This window comes from Nicrophorus vespilloides, unplaced genomic scaffold (genome assembly GCF_001412225.1).
Source record: "Nicrophorus vespilloides isolate i.1.1-1 unplaced genomic scaffold, Nicve_v1.0, whole genome shotgun sequence".
Lineage (NCBI taxonomy): Eukaryota > Metazoa > Arthropoda > Insecta > Coleoptera > Silphidae > Nicrophorus > Nicrophorus vespilloides.
Window position 1 is genome coordinate 5,846 of NW_017097187.1, and position 19,993 is coordinate 25,838.

Here is a 19,993-nt window from a genome sequence, read left to right on the forward strand (position 1 = left end):
GCATCGGTAGTAAATAGTAATTGCATTTAACTATTAGAAAGTAAAAGATTCGTAAAGCCATAAACGTTTATAATAAACCGAAAGAAAATAATACGTAAACAATACCGATACTTCTTTCGTTTATATACAGATTTTGCAAGAAAGCTTACCACCACTCCTAATCATTAAAATTTTAGCAATACTTTGGAAGGTTTTCCAGTGAAAACAAATCGAGATAAGATTAAACCGCCTTTGTTTGCACGTGAAAAAATCATTGTCGGTTAGTTGTGCAGTCGGAGAGAAATAGGGAACATCGAAGCTCAGCTTCGACCAAAACCAAAAAAAAAGCACACACAAACGATTACACGAAATGTCGCTCTAAATTGAGAGAATCTAGTCATTAACTTTAGTCTGATATTAGAAGAGAAAAAACAGTACTTATTACAACATTTCGGAATAGACGCAACAAAATGGGAAACGAAAAGGAAAAAACACAGAGTGAGTATTTTTTTACATTAAAATTTTACAAATTACTATGATTTATTTGGAAAATAACAAAAGTGAGTATAGAAAAAAAACAGCATTGAAATTATGAATGTAATGAAGTAAAATCGAAATTGAATTTCGTCCCTTCGCGATATTTTATACGTCGGGAATAAACTTCCCAAGAATCATTAAATCAGAGGATTTACGGTGCAATCTTCTACCTTAAACTTAAATTGAAAAATATCGATTCGAATCATATTTCTTCATATTATGTAAACTTAAATATAAATTTTCTCTAGAAGTTAATCGATTTTGTCAATTAGAATTTCATTGATTTTCACTAATTTTTATTTAGTAAACAAAAAAAAAATTACTTATATTCCATTGTATAATATCGATTAGGATATTTATAGATATATTTTGTAATTATGTTCTTTTTTGTTGTCCTAATGATAATTGACTTTTATCATCGATAAGTTCGAGTTTTATTAGCTTATTTTACTCGCGTTTTACTTTAGTCCTCCTTTTTTTTCTATTTCTTCTCTCATTCAAATTGTAGCGAAAGATTCGATCTTTATCTACTTTATTTATTGATTTGTAGATTATAATTTCGCCTCTACCAAATTACGCAATCGTCGGAGCGCCGCGTAATCGGCGCAGAATAATTGAAATGCATCATTGAAATGTAATACATTTCGCGATTAAAAATTTAGTTACTTTATCTTACATTTTATTAATCAAGAAATTTACAACTCTTAAGAGAAATCATCTGACTATAATGGAATGAAAGTTTTGTTTACTTATTGAAATTTACGGATTCATTGTAGACTTATAAAGATAAGCTTGTTATTTTCTTTGTTACTTTATATAAAAATATTTGTTTATCGTTTGAATTGACTAAATATTATCATCTTTGTACTTATTATTGAAAGAAACTTTATGTAGAGTAAATAATTAATGTACTTGTACAAATTTACACATGTAGCAAAATCGTGACCGATGCAAATGTGTAAATTGTTTTTTTTTCGCAGGAGACAAAAGTTGTAAATCATCTAAAAATGCGAGAGAACGGAAAAATTTGCAAAACTTTACGTAACATTTCTCAGTTGTGATTTTGTGTGCAAACATCTAAGAGATAACAGCTTCATAATCATCATCGTACGTACATTGTGTTACTCCTTGTTGTTGTTGTAATGGAACAAAAGGAATCACGTGTAAACAAAGTCGTTTCGGTTATCAGATACAATTTGTAAACAGAGTCGGATTAAGGCGAAACGAGTTTTCGGAATCATTAAATTCAGTTCTTCAAGGACAAGCAAATATCACAAAACCAATTGATTTAATACATTTATCTAAAATGTAATTAAATTTACAATTTTGGTGAGAAAAAAAAAGTTAGATTTTTTTATTATTAATTGTTATAAAACGTAAGTCCATAAGCGTTTCGTTTACTTTATTTTAAATTTGATAACAACTTTTCTCAAGTTCATTCAGGATTAACGCTTTTTTATAAAAAAATAAGTGAGTTTTCAAATTTTTATATTAACTAATATTCTTTAGTTTATTTCTTGAAAAATATAATTGGTTTTTCAGGTGAGGAAACAAAATATGTACATTTACAATTTGTAAAGAATCTATTGAAAAACGTTGATTTATAGAGTAAGAAAATCTTTAAGAAAGTGAAAAAATAAGTATTTCTGCTATTTCTCCCAAAATATTTTGAAAAAAATGTAAAGTTTTCTAAAAATTTAACAATTTATTTTCAAAAAATATAAAAAAAACCTTCATTTTGTATCTCCAAATACCCTTGATTTTCTATCTAAAAATCTAAAAACTCTTATGAGAAATGAGCAAATTTTTAAAATCAATACATTTCTACGATTCCCAAGGTGAGAAACAAATGTTTCAATATTAAATTATAAGTAAATTTTGCAATTTCACCAAATTATATCAAAAAAGAAACAATGAAATTTCTCATAAAACCTGAGTTTATTATCAAGTTTCATATCATTATTTTTTTTTGTAAAATTATTGATATGATTTCAATATAGAATACAATTATATAATAATTGCAAACAGTTAAAATCTATTGTCGCTTTTAAGCTTGAGCAGATTGCACACGTATATCAACGTGTTCCATCGGATTTATAATCCTGTTGAATAATAATTGTGTTCATATAGTGGATTCGTTTGCGCAAATATTTACAATGATGCACACAATCGAAACTTGAATGCGTTTTCGAACAATGCACAACTTTACATATCGCAACAAATTCAATTCCAATCTCATTTAAACTTTGCTAAAGCACGTACAAAATGTATGGAATGTATTTACTGCTCTGAAGCTAAGTGAAATATCTGTACTTAAGTAATATTTACTTAATTGAAGAATTCATTTCACTGTTTTTTTTACATTTGAAGTAAAGTGAAAGATTAAAATTGTTGTTGGAGGCCGCAATTAAACAATGGATGATTAATAGTCTTATCAAGTCAATGAAACGTGTGTAATCATTTCGTATTTACATAACACATTCTTAACTCGTTTTTGTAGATGTGCTGTTGTTAAGTGAAAAGCTAATCAATTTATAAAATTTACATTGATTTTAGTGCAAAAAATCAGGTTTAATTATTGGAAAAAAACAACAAATTTAAGTAGAAAGTTATGAGTAAAGTGAAGTAAAATATGAGAATTAAGTTACAAAAGAAATATTTGACAATTTTGTATTGAGAATAAAATTATTCAAGAAATAATATGTAGAAATTGAAATGAAAAAATAAGTTGAAAATGTAATTTTGTACACTTTAATTAATGTATATAAGAAACACAAAGTATTGTGTGCATATTTATGTAATTACTAGCTACTTCTCGGCGTAATTAGTTTACACATCTAATCTATTTACATGCATAAAACTTAGAATGAGTTGAATTAATCTCGTTTAACGTCAGGTAAAAGTTGTACATCAATTAAGGAAATCGTTTAATCCAATGAACGATGGGCGTTTGGGCGCAATAACAGCATTGTGAACAAACGAACGCGGATTATCGATGAATTCGTACACAAACGCACGCGTCGAATGCAATTAAATTACGGAAATTTCCGTACGTCCTTCCGGTTTACCGCGTTTCTGCTAATCGGATTACTACAATAACAACAATAACAGCCCAAAATAAACCCAAAAATGAATATATGAATTTGTAATATCACAAGCAAATTGTAACAAAGTTGCAACATTCAAAGCTTCTACAAGATTTTTTTTTTGAAAATTTATGATTTAAATTTTTTTTAATAATAAAAAACGTAAAAATTCAATAACAAAGTTGAAATTGTTGTAAATTATGGAAAGAATTTAATATAAAGAATTAAATTTGTACAAATTCAGTAAAAAATCAAGTTGCAATTTTCGTAATATACATTTTTCTCGACATTTATAAATCGCGTAGGCAATCGAGATAATCAACACGAGACAATTGCAACGCGAATCGAGCACAAATTTAAATGACGATAAACAATTGCGTCCAGTGTTTACTTGATTTAATCACTGTTTCCATGGTTACCTTATTTATCGATTGCAATTATCTAGCGAATCTTAATGAACAAATACATAGCTTTCTCTGATCTAGTTTATATTTAAACCAAAAAAAACTTGAATTCATAAAATGTTAATTTTCTTTCAGTTTCAATTCCAAAAAATAAGCAATGGATGGCGACGAGGGACGTTCTCTGGTATTTAGTCTTCTTCGGATTCGCAGTGAATTATATGATCCGAATTAACCTGAACATCGCGATCGTTTCGATGGTCCAGGCCAGACCAAAATCGAACATTTCGAGCGTCGAATGCTTCACTGAATTATCGCTTAATGAGTCTTCGATCAATGGAACGGAAAGTGTCGAACAGGTAAATGTAAAGGTAATTTTCATTTGAAGTATCATCTAATTCGATACGATTAGATGCAGGAACCTGCGGATGAGACGAAGTTCGAGTGGAACGAGAAGCAGCAGGGTTTGATTTTGGGTGCCTTCTTCTGGTTGCATTGGGCCACCCAAGTTCCCGGTGGTATTCTTGCTGCAAAGTATGGAACGAAGATGATCTTCGGCGTCTCCAATTTCGTCGGAGTTCTGTTCTGTTTCATAATGCCGTGGGCTTCATACATGGGACCGGAATACTTGATCTTCCTCAGAGTCGTACAAGGAATCATCACTGTAAGTATCATTTTAAATTACATCATTGCATCTTTGCAAATCTATAATGTACAGTTCTTGAAAGAAATAGTTTCATCTAATAATAAAGTTTTAAACTTCCATAATTTGATTTGAGTACAACAAAAATTACATTTCTTAGAACAATAATCTATAAAAGATTAAAAAATATGTAAGAATTTCAAACAATTATAACTTAACATAAGAAAAATTGATGAAATTATTTACAAATTTCTCATTGTTATTTGAAAATTTATAATTTCACTTGAAAGATTAGCAAGCAATAATAAAAAGAAATACAGCAATACTTCGATCAGTGCGGATCGAAAATTTCAAAACAAACATAAAAACTCTTTTTGTGCTGTTTACGTTCTCGATTAGTCCGGTTTCAAACAGTATTAATAATTTTATATATTTTTTTTTAATAAAATAATTAGACAATTTAAATCTCTTTAAATTATCTGTAATATGCTTCAAATTAAACTTAATTCTTTACAAAACTTTAACAAATCCAGCAAAGAATATTAATTTAATTATCTCAGTTTCTCCATTCAACTTCTCGTTTATTTTTCTTTCTTTCTTATTAAATTATAAGTTAATAATTTGATGCTCGTTAAAAAAGATGAGTGCGTGTTCGTCGTAATGATTATAAAGTTATAAAATAGGGTAAACATTTTATTATAATTAAGAGAAGAGCGCGTTCTTGAATGCGTACTTAATATAAAATGAGTAGAATTAAAAAGAGTTGTTGCGTCGTCGCCTTAAGGAAAATTAAGTGAATTTTCTTTTGGACTCGCGAAAACATTCATTAAGTGCGTTCGTTCCAGGAAGAAGTAGAAATTAATTGGACTCTGCATCTCGAGATAAAGAACAAATAAAAAAAGTTTGAAATATTTAATTAAACGCATTCAATTGATTGCCTTTGGGCGTATATAAAACGTACAGCTTTTCGGGGATTTATGCGGAACAAAGTGTTGAAAATCCATCCGCAAATACTGGATGAGTAATGAAAAAAAAATGAAGAGAAATAACAACAAAAAACATCAAGGATAAAGAAAGTCAAGGAGAAAGCTCCGGGTTTTTAATGAAGAACCGGAGCTTTCTTGCGTGTTTTAATTACGGTTAGATCCCGTCCAAAGTTCAAAGTTGACCTGAAACAATTTACCGCCTCCCTTTCTAAACCCCGCAGGATTCGACCCAGTTTTCATCCGTTCGCGTGTCCTCTTCTTGACTTTCGCGTCGCGCTTTTAATCGAAAACCGAACGATTGATCCTGATTCACCCCCTGCTCAACAACATTATATAATAATACAGCCAATCAGAACACTCACTAAAACTCATTAACGCTGTCTTCCTCCTACATAGAATTAAACAAATCTCGATCTAATTCAAATGTATAATTTCGTTTGTTTTGTTAATTGCGCAAAACTAGTTTTGAGAATGTAAAGATATCATTATGAATATTTTATTTTTTAATTGATCAAAGTCGTCGTAACAAAAGTGCGCAGTAACAAAAGCGCCAAGTAAAACAACGTTATTTCTAAAAATCAGAGAGTCGAACCGTAAACCGAAATTAACCAGATTTTTTAATTGAAACGTAACTGTAACCGGAACGAAAAATTGCTGAATTGAAAAACCGGAAACGGAACGAAATTTTAATTACGGTTTTTTTTGTTAATTGCACAAAAGTAGTTTTGAGAATGTAAAGATATCATTATGAATATTTTATTTTTTAATTGATCAAAGTCGTCGTAACAAAAGCGCGCATTAACAAAAGTAAGTAAAACAGCGTTATTTCTAAATATCAGAGAGTCGAACCGTAAACCGAAATTAACCAGAATTTTTAATTGAAACGTAACTGTAACCGGAACGAAAAATTGCTGAATTGAAAAACCGAAAACGGAACGAAATTTTTAATTACGGTTTTTTTTTGTTAATTGCGCAAAACTAGTTTTGAGAATGTAAATATTTCATTATGAATATTTTATTTTTTAATTGATCAAATGCGTCGTAACAAAAGCGCCAAGTAAAACAACGTTATTTCTAAAAATCAGAGAGTCGAACCGTAAACCGAAATTAACCAGAATTTTTAATTGAAACGTAAATGTAACCGGAACGAAAAATTGCTGAATTGAAAAACCGAAACCGAAACGAAATTTTAATTACGGTTTTTTTTTGGTAATTGCGCAAAACTTTATTTTTTAATTGATCAAAGTCGTCGTATTAGAAAAAGTCCATACATTAAATAAATACAATTTCTTATTGAATTAAACAAATTTCTAATGTAAACGAAGATACTTAGAATTAATTAATATTAATAATTAAAAAACTTGATTTTTCTTTATAATTTGAATATTTTCCATAATTCAGTGGATTTGCTTAAAAAAGGTCCTCTTGTTGTTTTTCTGTTTTCCATCGAGTTCCCATTAAAATTTAGAGCCCAATTAGATTATTTTTTGTTTTATTAATTTTATTCTTTTGTTTTATCCTAAGGGTTTCGCCTGGCCGGCGATGCATCACATGACCGCACGCTGGATTCCGCCGAACGAGAGAAGCAAATTCGTGACCGCATATTTAGGTAAGTGCCTTCTCCTTGAATTCGCAAAATCAAACCAACCGAAAACCATTCGTCTGACTCAAATCAAAACCATGTGATTCCATAAATCTTATCCTGCGGTGGTTTCCCATCCTTCTGTCATCATCCTTCATCGCAGGACAACATTTAAAAAGTATTAATCTCGCAGCGAAATACTGAATTGCAATGTCCAGAAGTTTGCAGAAAGCACAACTAATTGCATTCCATTTAATTAATTTTCTCTCTCTCACTCTCTCTCTTGAATGTGCGCGAGATTTGTTACCGAACGTAGAGCTAAAACACGTAATTATATTTTCCCGCTCGGCCTTGCACTTTATCAACAACATTTTTTCCGTTTTTGCAAACAGCAAGAATATTTAATTAATAATGCTGTACACTTTACATTTAATTTTTTCATTTTAAATGCATAAAGTACAACTGAAAACACGTGTTTGTTTTCATCGAAACTTCATTTTTTTTCGTTGAAAAATAATGAAGCTTTGTTTGTTTGCCAACAATGTGTATTACCTTTGACGTTACTGACATTTTCATACAATGTATGGAAAACGTGTGCAATTTATTAATAAATAAATATCGAGTGAAACGAAATTGCAACAATCCACACATTGTTTCATAACACAATTTTTATTATATACACGTCAAAACATAACTTTTACTTTGTCAATATTCAGAGTATTTTAAAGGAAACATCACAATTCTGTATTTATTTTTCAACTTTTAAATTTACTAACATTTTAATGGCACTAAAACGTTTGTTGTTCTATCAATATCAGTTGAAATAAATTTAATCAAAATAATAACGGTTCTTTTATGACATTGATAAATATTAATATTTCAAAGCATACTCAGTTATATTTGTTTTCAATAATATAGTAAAAAAGACGGAATACTAAAAAATATGTATAATTGTTAATATTTTTATAAATTTGTAAAAAAAGAACAAAAATCAAATAAGATTATGAAACAATGAAAATTCGAAGGAAAGTAAAATGTTGCTGTAATAATAAATAGTTATTATATAACAAAATTTATCAATAATCTTATATAATAGAAACATTTAATGCACAAATAAAAAGTATTGAAGAAAAAAACGATTTTAAAATTTAAAAAAATAATTTTTTTTAAATGAAAAGTTTAAAATGATGATAAAATTGTCTACAACAAACAGAGAAATTTTCATATAAAAATAGTAAATTTTATTAAACTTCCAATTTTCGTACTTATTTAAAAGTTTTTTTTTCTCTTTATAAAATAAAATTTAATTTCATACATTTTTTAAGAACAATTAGAAAAATCTAATAATTATTCTAATTAAACTTTAATTACTTAAATCTCATAGAAGATTCAATGAAACTAAACAGTTTTAATTGATGGTTAAACAGAGATGAAAATGGAGAGATTCTCATGAATAATAAACCTCATTAATCAACTCGCATTATTCTTTCATTTAATCTCGAGACTTTGACACAGTTTCACACTGAAACGGATCCAATTTTCAGCGATAATAATTCATTTCCGAGTTAAATCTACCTCACGAATAATCCTCCTGTTTTGTTTTTTGATATTTTCGACATAATACCGGAGATTTGAGTTCCATTTTCACAAATAAAACCCAAAGAAAATACAATACGCATTTCATTACTAAAGCTTCAAATGGATATAAGAAAGTATGTAATACCCGACGCATCCACATATTTACTTTAAAATTGTAACAAAGCTTTCGTTCATACAACATTTTTTTAATTATAAATTAGTTTTTGTATCAATATTTCAACGTTACAAATAAAAATACGATTCTCGTATTTAGAATGAATATAAAAATCATATCCACAATACGTAATTTACTTATATTAGTAAAAAAAAGGCCTTTTGTAGCAAATCAATTCAGTTTTACTTTTCGTATTATTTTAGTTGCATTATTGAAATTTTCATTTTTATTTTTAGAACTATTTAGTAAACTATTAAGTATTATATAAAATTATGTTTTTACGTTAAATTTTGTGATGGAACTAAGAGTGTTAGAAAATGTAAAATAAAACAAATTTGTAATTGTAACTATAGTTGCAGTGTAGTTGCTGGTCTTACGTCTAGCGCAGACGGTAGTAATTTATGGTTTAACGGTCGGATTTAATTGGTGGAGTTCAAATGATTGATGGTTGCAACGTATGCAAAGTTAATTTCGCACGCGAAAACCGTAACTTGTCCGATCAATTCAACAACGTTACAATTTCTTTGTTTATATTTCAGGCAGTTCGGTGGGTGCCGGCATAACGTTCCCCGTTTGCGGTTACATCATCTCCAGATGGGGCTGGGAGGTGGTTTTCCACGTTTGCGGCGTTGCCGGATGCGTATGGTACACGGCATGGTACTTCCTGGTCTTCGATTCACCTGCTGAACATCCGAGGATCAGCGACGAGGAAAGGGAGTACATCGTCAGGAGTTTGGGTCGAAGCATTTCCAAAGAAAAGGTATTTATTAACAACAACAATTTTAACAATCATACTTCTTTTCATTGATTTTCTCGTAAACTATAATACATACAATGAATCCAAAAGACGCATATGAAAGCTGAATGTTTGGAGAATCTAACAAGTATCGATATATTACTGTAGTTTTAGCCGTTTGGCTGTAATTCGTATTCAAAGTTTAAAAAATGCTCGAAAAAGTGTTTTACATTTCATTGATTTATCTCGAAAACTTAATACATAGAATGAATCCAAAAGATGCATATGAAAGCTGAATGTTTGGGGATATAGCAAGTATAGATACATTCCTGTGCTCTTATCCATATTGCTGTAATGCGCGTTCCTTTTATGAAAGAAGGCCAAATTATTACATACTTTTGAGGGAGGCGTAGTAGCTTCAAGTTTGGAAACCACTGTTCTAGACTGTTCAAACTGATAGATTGCTTAGATAATTCTTAAATTTATTGAAGTCAAGTTGTAGTGCTGAGGTGTATAGAATATTTCAAAGCAAGAGCGTTCAGAAAATCTAGGTAAACTTTGTCCTGGGGAAACCTGCGAGTTGGAGATTCTTCTCTAGATAATTTATGAAATTAATTAATAGAAAATTTGCTTTTGTTTGAGGTATTCGGGTGGAAAGTAAGTAAGTTTGCCTAGAGCCCGAAGTTTATTCGTGAAGGCGCGCGGTGGTTGGAACGCGGAAATGCGGGGTTGTGGGTGGCTCTGCGTATGGAAAGGTGGGTTTCATCACAAAAGGGACGGTGTGTTCTTTGAGCGAAATGTTATTCACTTTAATGAAAAACTTTTCCAGCAAAGAAACGAAGACTTAAACATCAAATATTACCATATTTTTCAGTTGGATAATTCAATCAATTTGACCTAAATTGGGCTATTTAGTTAGACGTTATGAACCAGATGATTGGAAATAGAATTTCGGTAAGCCTAGAGAGAGAACAAAAAAAAAGCGATACATACTACAAAAGTTCCATAATTAACAACTCTGTGATTCATATTCCGTTTGCATTTTGTGCTCGAAATAGCCTATTTCCTCTGCATGTGTGAGTGAACAAAAAATAATAGAGCAAAATGCAAAAACAGAGAGATGAGAATTAAAACTGGGATTTATTATTTGCGTATTTTTGCAAATCAGCGAAAATATTTTAATTAAATTATATCCACAGCGAACGCAAAAATTAGTCTCGCATTTTTTGTTTTAATTAATTCTATCCTATGTAAAACAATATTTTTGTTGTTTTTTTCTTCTTTAGTTTTAGTACAAACGGATATTTTAATCCGAGATAGATGAATGGATCTGCTGATGGTGGGATGGGGAAAACGGAAATAGTCCAGATGACGTTGTCAAAGCTCTGTTTCCGGGAACAAAATCAATAAGTTCCAATGCAATACTTCATCCACGATTATGTCTTTAATATCGTTTGAAATATTGAGTACAATTTTTTTTTATCTCTCTCTCTCGAAACGTTTGAATGCCTTCAATATTTTATGGTCGTTAAATCATTCTCGAGTGTCAAGAAAAATCTAGATTTTATTAAAACCTATATTACAATTTTTATTTACATTTTTTTATTGAATACTTTATTTTACAATTTTGTAATAGAGGTAAGAATACGTTGTTCGTAATCTTTACTAATTAATTATGTAATATCATTTCGTTGATATCCAGTATAATAATTTGGAGATGCTCGGTTATATGTATAGGAAAGGCATATTTCAAGGGTAGAAACATCTAATTCCACATCACAGGTAGTCAATAATACAGATAGTGAAAAGAGAGACGGATAAATAGAGAACTTAAAGTATAACAAGTCTGAGACACAAGAGACAAGACAAGATATCCTTACCAGATATTGAGACACGAAAGAAGAGAAAAGAGAAGGATTATAGATATGCTACACCTTTTAATACCCTAATAAAATTATAAATTTTGACAAAAATTTACATACATTTGTAAATAATTCAAAACTTTTTAGTACGAATTAAAATAATTACTAAATTATATTCATGAAAATTGAAATATTTCAAATGAAAAATTAAATAAATATTTGGAATTTTGTTTGTGAATGATGAAAGATTTGTTCCGTTTTCTTGAATCGCTTTGCTATCTGATGTATTGTACTTTGAGTTTCCCTTGGTACTAGGGAGACACGGATTTAACGATAAAAAGTGAACGCTGGGCGGAAGGGCTTAAATGGAGAGCCCTGAGTAATTGAAACTTGGTTCCCGAGAGTCCGCCAGGTCTCCTCTGTCTCTGCAGAAGAATACGTATTAATCAATCAATGTTGCTCTAAACAACGTGAAGAAGAAGAAGAAGAAGAAGAAAAAGAAGAGGAGGAAAAAGGAAACGCGCATCCGAGTGGCTACTAGAAAAACTAACCGCGATTCCCTTACAAATTACTTACCAGCTTTTTCTTACAATCACAATCGTTTAATAATGATACTGATTGCACCTTCTGATGATACTAATCACTAATACTAATTACACTAATTATGTATTTATGTTTTAACACATTGTCCATTTATATAAACTGTTCCATTTCGACATGTTTATATTTGATATTCGCTTTTGTGCAGCCGATGAAAATACGTTTGATTTCAATTGTGAAATAAATAATGGACGTATTTTCTGATGTGAATATTCATTCATATTTTTTTCGCAATCCCTTTGTGGAATTAAATAGATGATTGATTTGTTTGCAATGCAATACACTCGTTCAAATTAAAATATATTGATTACTTGTTTTTATTTATGCAAAAATATATTTGAAAAATATTTATATTAATTATTATGAATATCCTTGATTGCCAATCCAATTTAAAACGTGAATATTCTACATACGCTTTTTCAATAATTAAACATTATTAACAATTTATTTAATTAAAAAAAAATCAATACTTTAATTACGAAAATTATTTTAATTTTAAACGTCTTTTTACAATAACGCCGTTGTGAAATAAAGCTTATTAATTGCTTATTTTACACTTGTATAGAACTAAACCTTATAGTTACCTCACTGTAAATATGGGTTCATTTTACGACGATTCGATTTGCGACGGTTTTAGTAGGAACAGAACCCCGGCGTCAAACTTGTATATTAAAAAAAATATGCAATATAAACAGGTGAAATTAACTTTATATAACAAACTACATGTTTTTTTCCAAATTCTTTCAATAATTATTAATAATAAATAAATATTGCATTGAGATTTTTGTTTTATAATCTTATATAATACCAAATCGGTTTTTGAAATATTCCCATGAATTAGAACTTAAGCATTCCGATCAAAACTTCGCGATTTTTGTTCTTTCTAGATTTGTTTTTTCTATCCATGTTGTGTGTATAGAAAAAATAAGCAGTAATCTTGATACATCATTTCGTGGCGTTACGCGAATGAAACATTTGAATAATTCGCTCATAAGCATTCTGTTTTGTGCTGTATTTACCGTTTTCACCATAAAACCGATCATTTATTCACAGCCTTGCGACATCGTAAACTTCCCTACATAATTACCCACGATTTATTTCAGTTTACATTTATTTTATATTTTTCTTTACTTGATTTACAAATACAGGTATCCCCCGACTTACGAACAAACAAGCTTTTAGACTCTAAATTATCCAACAAATAGAGCCTTGAATAAGCAGAAAGTACAATTTCGAAACAACAATTTCGCTGTCTGGTCATGAATGCTTTGGCAAATACCTGCACTTTATCACAAAAAAGGAAGACGAAAGGTGTTGGTACTGTGAGAAGGACGATAGCCCTTTGATACCCTTTTAGGTACAGCAGATGGAAACACTAGGCAGAGGCAACATTGGGAGTTCTACTAGAGCCAGAAAATTTTGTCAGCGAAATGCCGAAGAGTGCAGAGCAGAGCTGAGATATTGTAGCAGCATACTTAACAGAGGTGTTACTGAGTAAAGAAGAAGACGAGCGGAGGTTGCAGAGAGCCTACGAAGATAATGGTAGTGGAGGCCAGCACTAACATGATCCAAGAGAAGTGCCAAACAGGCAAAGACAATCAACATCGCAGAGTAGTACGGTGATACAGGTCCTGTATACTGACGATGAAGAGGAGGAAAGAGGAGATATAAGCGATAAAAAATAACTGTCCAAAAAAAAATTGTTAATTTCTTTAATAAAATAATAATATTTTTGGAAGATGTACTTTCTGTTTTGTTGCGTTTGTTTCTTTTGTCGTTTTTCATTATATAATTGTGATGCCTACATTCAAAATTATGCATTCAGTAATATTGAATTTAACATATATAATAGTAAAAACCATGATAAAATGTGTTAAGATAAGTATATTTTGAAATTTTTAAAATTATCCCGACTTACGAATAACTCTTTGGAACGTAACTAGTTTGTAATTATATAATTTTTATTTATTATATAATTGTTGATCAAATCACCGTTTCTCAACATTATTACCGCACAAATTGTTTTATACAATTTTTTTTGACACTTGACGTAAAATGACAGCTGTCATTTCGCAACTTGTCTAATTAACGCAACCACAAGAAGAGGAGGAAAGAGGAGATATAAGCGATAAAAAGTAATTGTCCAAATAAAAATTGTTAATTTCTTTAATAAAATAATAATATTTTTGGAAGATGTACTTTGTGTTTTGTTGCGTTTGTTTCTTTTGTCGTTTTTTCATTATATAATTGTGATGTCTACATTCAAAATTATGCATTCAGTAATATTGAATTTAACATATATAATAGTAAAAACCATGTTAAAATGTGTTAAGATAAGTATATTTTGAAATTTTTAAAATTATCCAGATTTACGAACAACTCTTTGAAACGGAACTAGTTCGTAATTAGATAATTTTTATTAATTATATAATTGTTGATCAAATCACCGTTTCTCAACATTATTACCGCACCAATTGTTTTATACAATTTTTTTTTGACACTTGACGTAAAGTGACAGCTGTCATTTCGCAACTTGTCTAATTAACGCAACCACAAGAAGAGGAGGAAAGAGGAGATATAAGCGATAAAAAATAATTGTCCAAATAAAAATTGTTAATTTCTTTAATAAAATAATAATATATTTGGAAGATGTACTTTCTGTTTTGTTGCGTTTGTTCCTTTTGTCGTTTTTCATTATATAATTGTGATGTCTACATTCAAAATTATGCATCCAGTAATACTGAATTTAACATATATAATAGTAAAAACCATTATAAAATGTGTTAAGATAAGTATATTTTGAAATTTTTAAAATTTTAAAATTATCCCGACTTACGAACAACTCTTTGGAACGTAACTAGTTTGTAATTATATAATTTTTATTAATTATATAATTGTTGATCAAATCACCGTTTCTCAACATTATTACCGCACCAATTGTTTTATACAATTTATTTTTGACACTTGACGTAAAGTGACAGCTGTCATTTCGCAACTTGTCTAATTAACGCAACCACAAGAAGAGGAGGAAAGAGGAGATATAAGCGATAAAAAATAACTGTCCAAACAAAAATTGTTAATTTCTTTAATAAAATAATAATATTTTTGGAATATGTACTTTCTGTTTTGTTGCGTTTGTTTCTTTTGTCGTTTTTTCATTATATAATTGTGATGTCTACATTCAAAATTATGCATTCTGTAATACTGAAATGAACATATATAAAAGTAAAAACCATGATAAAGTGTGTTAAGAGAAATATATTTTGAAATTTTTAAAATTATCCCGACTTACAAACAAATTCGACTTACGAACGGAACTAGTTCGTAATTATATAATTTTTATTAATTATATAATTGTTGATCGTTTCTCAACATTTTTACCTCACCAATTGTTTATTATACAATTATTTTTTTTGACATTTAACGTTAGGTGACAGCTGTCATTTCGCAACTTGTCTAATTAACGCAACCCATAGGTTGAGTAATGTTGATCTATAATAATCTATGAAAACTCATGATTAATTCTAAATCTATTTAATTAATTAGTTTGTTGAGATGAGATGAAGTCCAGAACTAATGTTGTTGGTAAAGCAATATTTTCTCGTTGTCCGAAAGGAATGCCTTTCAACAACTAGCACATCCACTCATGGAACCCACTAAGCCCATGTTATTGCAGCCATCCTCTTCAGGATCTGCTCCTTCCATCCATCCTTGAGAAATAATGCAGTCTTCTCTCAAGGTAAGAGACATCAACCCAACTAACCAAACTAACTTAGTGTGCGCTAACCGGAAAGCAAATATGGACTGTAACGAAAGAGAAATTAAATAGAAAAAAAAAAAGAAACCCAAAAACTAATCGACGTCCGAAGCTCTATGTTATCGCACATTCAGGAATCGATTACGTGAATGGTTTAGGTAAACATTGCGCCAACTGCCAAACGCAGTTGAGGGGACATGTTTTTTCTCTCTATATCGATCTATTCCATTACAAACATGTTTTTTTTCACAAATCCACCCCGAGAAAAAAAAAAGCTAAACAAACATCAAAATACACGCATCATTTCATAGATCGTTCCGGAACGTTGATTAACCATCACAACTCATTCCTACTTTTACATCATCATGAATATGCAGAGTGTCCTAAAACTTTTAGGGAAAACCTAAATTCTAATCTCTGTTTGCACACAACTAATTCATGCTGGTTAGCAAAGTCAGTTAGTTACCTTTCGCATTTAATAATAATTACGTCGAGCATGATACTATGCCCTTTTACCTCCACAGCTCGTAATTATGTAATCATTTCGGTCGATGTACACGCCGATGTTCATAACGAACGTCCAACTACTTAAGTTCATAGCGGATTATCCGATGTCGTGCAACGGAAAATCGATGATCCGACGCGTATCAAAGCGCTTTTTATTTTATTTTTGTTCTTAACTTTTCACAGAATAATACTTATTGATTTCTCGGCGCGGTCAAGTAGCAATGCGAAATGGTCGCATTACCAGTTTACAAACTTTTGCACTGCCGGATAATGGAAGTTACAGGAATTATGCCTCAATCTCTTCATAGCAAAGCTAAAACCTTTTTTTTAAGAATATAACTAGTTTTACTCAAGTTTAATTAAGTTTTAACTCAATCTTATCAATTAATCTTAAACCCCAGTTACAAACAGTACAAATCTTTAAATGTTTATAATAATGTCTATAAAAGTGAACTAGTAGAAACTTTACAACATCTTAAAAACGACTTGATCAATACGTGAATTTTCTATTGAATATTTCGATTGTGCACTTTCCTTCGATTGTCAAGTTCAAATGGAACGTAAGTTTCAGTAGACAGTGGAAAAGATTTTAGTATGCGTAAGTCCCTGAAGGATATATCAAGTGAAACACGTAACTTCTTTTCCACAAACTTGTATTTAACTTATAATGGGAAAAACGGGGGACCGAAGCCAATATTTTTTGATACCATCGGCGCCAGCACGTGTCTTCGGCAATCTCGTTATTTTTTTTTCAACATATCCAAATTCATCTATATTCATGCATGCATGAAACTAAACATAGAAAAGATCGCACGCTTTTACGAGTAGATCATCGACAATGTGTTATGTTTTATTAGAGAATCGTGATTTTATAAATTACGTAATATGCAAATATGAGGTTGGAGTTTCTCAGATAATAGGAAGTTATAGTGCATTCATTTGACGTGGACAGCTTTATAACACTTTTAGGATTACGAAACCAAGTGACGCACTCCCACTCATAAAAATGAGGTACAAAAAAAATTGTGTCTGTGTAAAATATCCTTCCTCGACTGCGATTAAGCTCCTTCCTGCATCCGCCTCAATTTTTCATCCAATTCCAACCCTTATAAACCAGAATTAGTAATATGTCACTTTCCTATTCCCTTGAGCCGTATTCATTAATAATTGAGTTTTTATTAAATTAAACGTACTTTCGTTAATGTCACTTATCAAAGATACTCGGAAAGCAATTAACTGATTTACATAAAATAATTAAAGAATATATTAAAAACTCTAACAAAATTGAAAATCAATCAACTTTGAGTCTTCTTGCACTCAACTTTTGCTCATACTAATTCTAGTTTATTAATTTTAATAATTAAGTTCTTTAATTTTTAGTGAATATTAAAGTGAATCTTAATTAATTATTGCTTTAAAAAATATATTTATAAATCAGATCATAAAAATATATTATTTTATAAACTAGTATTAAAAATAATAAACTAAGATGAAAATAAATTACTCCTTTCTTATTCTACTATAAAACGAGCTTTCATCTCACCGAGTACGTCCTTCACTCCTATTATATTTTGTAATTTATCTGAAGTATTTTCAATTACCGCCGCTCATTATACTGAAAGGTGTTTTTTTTTTGTAATTATACCTGAAACATTGATTTTTTTTTATAAATTACTTTTTCCTTTCTTCCATTATGTTTCACCCAGCACATATTTATCATATACTGTGAGCAATAATCACGTCTTGATTACACAAATTTTATGTAATAGCTGTACAAACAAGTGTATAAATCTACAAATGGTATTAGCAGAGAAAGCTAGCGGATGAAGCAGATTCCTAGAGAGACACGATAAATCTACTTGACAACAGCTTAAAACAATGAAATTGCTTGATTAAATCATGGTTATAACTAGATTTCAGTTTAATATACAGATAGACTTTGATACCACATAAGAAATAATAATTGTAGTTTATTTTTTTTATAAACAAATCCATCCAAGATTAACAACAAACAAATTCAAGCAGCAAATTAAAAGAAGGACATCCAAACGAATCCTTCCAAACTTAAAAAAAAATTAATGTCAGAGATGAAAAAAGGATACAAAAGTTATTCTAAATAAAATTGTTATAGTTTAACTACAAATTAAAGTAACAGAATTTAAAAATCTTATTACATAATGGGAAAATTAGAATATTGTTATTAGTAAAACTTTATAAAACAATTTTTATTTCTCTTTGCAAAGTCTTTTCTAAAAGGTCAAATTATAAGTTTTAATTGTGATTCAAAGCAAAACTTTTGCTGTACGCAGTTTAATTCTCATGTAAAACTACTTGTGTATAAATTTATTTTAACAATAAAACTAAAGAGACATCATGTTCTAATTTCCAGCAATTACGCAATTTCGTGGCAATAAATCACGCACGCAATACGTCCACCCACAACAAAAGCATTCCTCTTTCAATTTTTTTTCTCTCTATACTGCTATACATTACATGTTTATTTATTTTTCGCGTATTTTCATCATGCCCTTTAAGAACGCCGATCCTTTTCAGAGTTCGTGCAGAGGGGCGCATATCATAAAGTGTTCCCGATTAAATCCCTCTGCGTATACTTGAGAGTGTGTATCATAACGATATACAAACATAGCCCCTCGAGTCTCAGAGCATCAAAACAAGTTCCATCCACCACCAGCATTTCTTCTCCTTTACCCTCGAGGTGGACGGATTTTCGAGGACCCAGGACCCTTTTCAAATTTAGATCCTTCGCAACCAACAGAAACCGGCTTTAATTGAATCCCACGCAAAACAATAAATATGCTAGTCCTTACAAAGGACAGTTTTAATTAATTATGTTAAAATAAGTTTCCTTTGGAATTGTTAAATTAAAATTGAGGTATTTAAATCTTAAAGTTATAGATGACATGTGGTGGACTTACCGGTAGAGTCTTGGATTCGCGAAGTCCGGAATGCGTGTCGGTGTGGATTGGAGTGTGCTGCGATACGTGTGAGGCGCTGCACGGTCAGAAGGGTTGTGTGTAAATGAAGGCGCCGCGACGCTTGGCACTGTTCCCCCTGTCAATATTATACGGCGCCGGTCCTGGGCTGCTCCGTCCTTTTCTCTCTCCTACTCCAATCTCGCACTTGCTCACTCTCTCTCTCTTCCTCTTTCGCGAAAAACGCCGTCCAGGACGCCATCCTGCGGACGCTTTCCTCCAGCCGCGCACAGTGGGATTAGATTAAGGATTTTTTGATTTGCGCTCCCAAACTCAGCAACAAAGCTACAAGCAGAAAGGAAAGGCTTACCTCCATCCATCCATCCATCCTTTCAGTCTTCTTCCATCGGTCTCCAACAACAATGCCTTACGAATTACTCCAATCTGTATCTTCCGCAATGAAACGCAGCTTCCAAGGCTTAAGTAAACCACTGAAAATTCGACTTTCAGTGATTTGTCCATACAAAAATATTAATTTGTATACAAATTATGTATTGATTTCGTACTCACAACTGACACGTAAATGACATTAACAGAAACAATTGAATTTGTCAACAAACTAAATTTGCCT

General features: G+C 30.6%; 1 protein-coding gene across 1 annotated transcript; it reads left to right on the forward strand.

Moving 5' to 3' along the window:
* Positions 1-285: 285 nt before the first annotated feature.
* On the forward strand, positions 286-10,995 carry LOC108559319 (sialin-like). Its single transcript, XM_017916561.1, has 6 exons — positions 286-477; positions 4,142-4,362; positions 4,416-4,667; positions 7,157-7,241; positions 9,507-9,727; positions 10,990-10,995. The coding sequence occupies exons 1-6, from the start codon at positions 450-452 to the stop codon at positions 10,993-10,995; spliced, it is 813 nt and encodes a 270-aa protein (XP_017772050.1). The 5' UTR covers positions 286-449.
* Positions 10,996-19,993: the final 8,998 nt, after the last annotated feature.

Bases quoted from the DNA above. Each gene is read 5' to 3' on its own strand.
- LOC108559319 (XM_017916561.1), top strand. From the start codon at position 450: ATGGGAAACGAAAAGGAAAAAACACAGA. The intron at 4,363-4,415 runs GTAAATGTAAAG...CGATACGATTAG, and splicing joins GAACGGAAAGTGTCGAACAG to ATGCAGGAACCTGCGGATGA. The intron at 7,242-9,506 runs GTAAGTGCCTTC...TTTATATTTCAG, and splicing joins ATTCGTGACCGCATATTTAG to GCAGTTCGGTGGGTGCCGGC.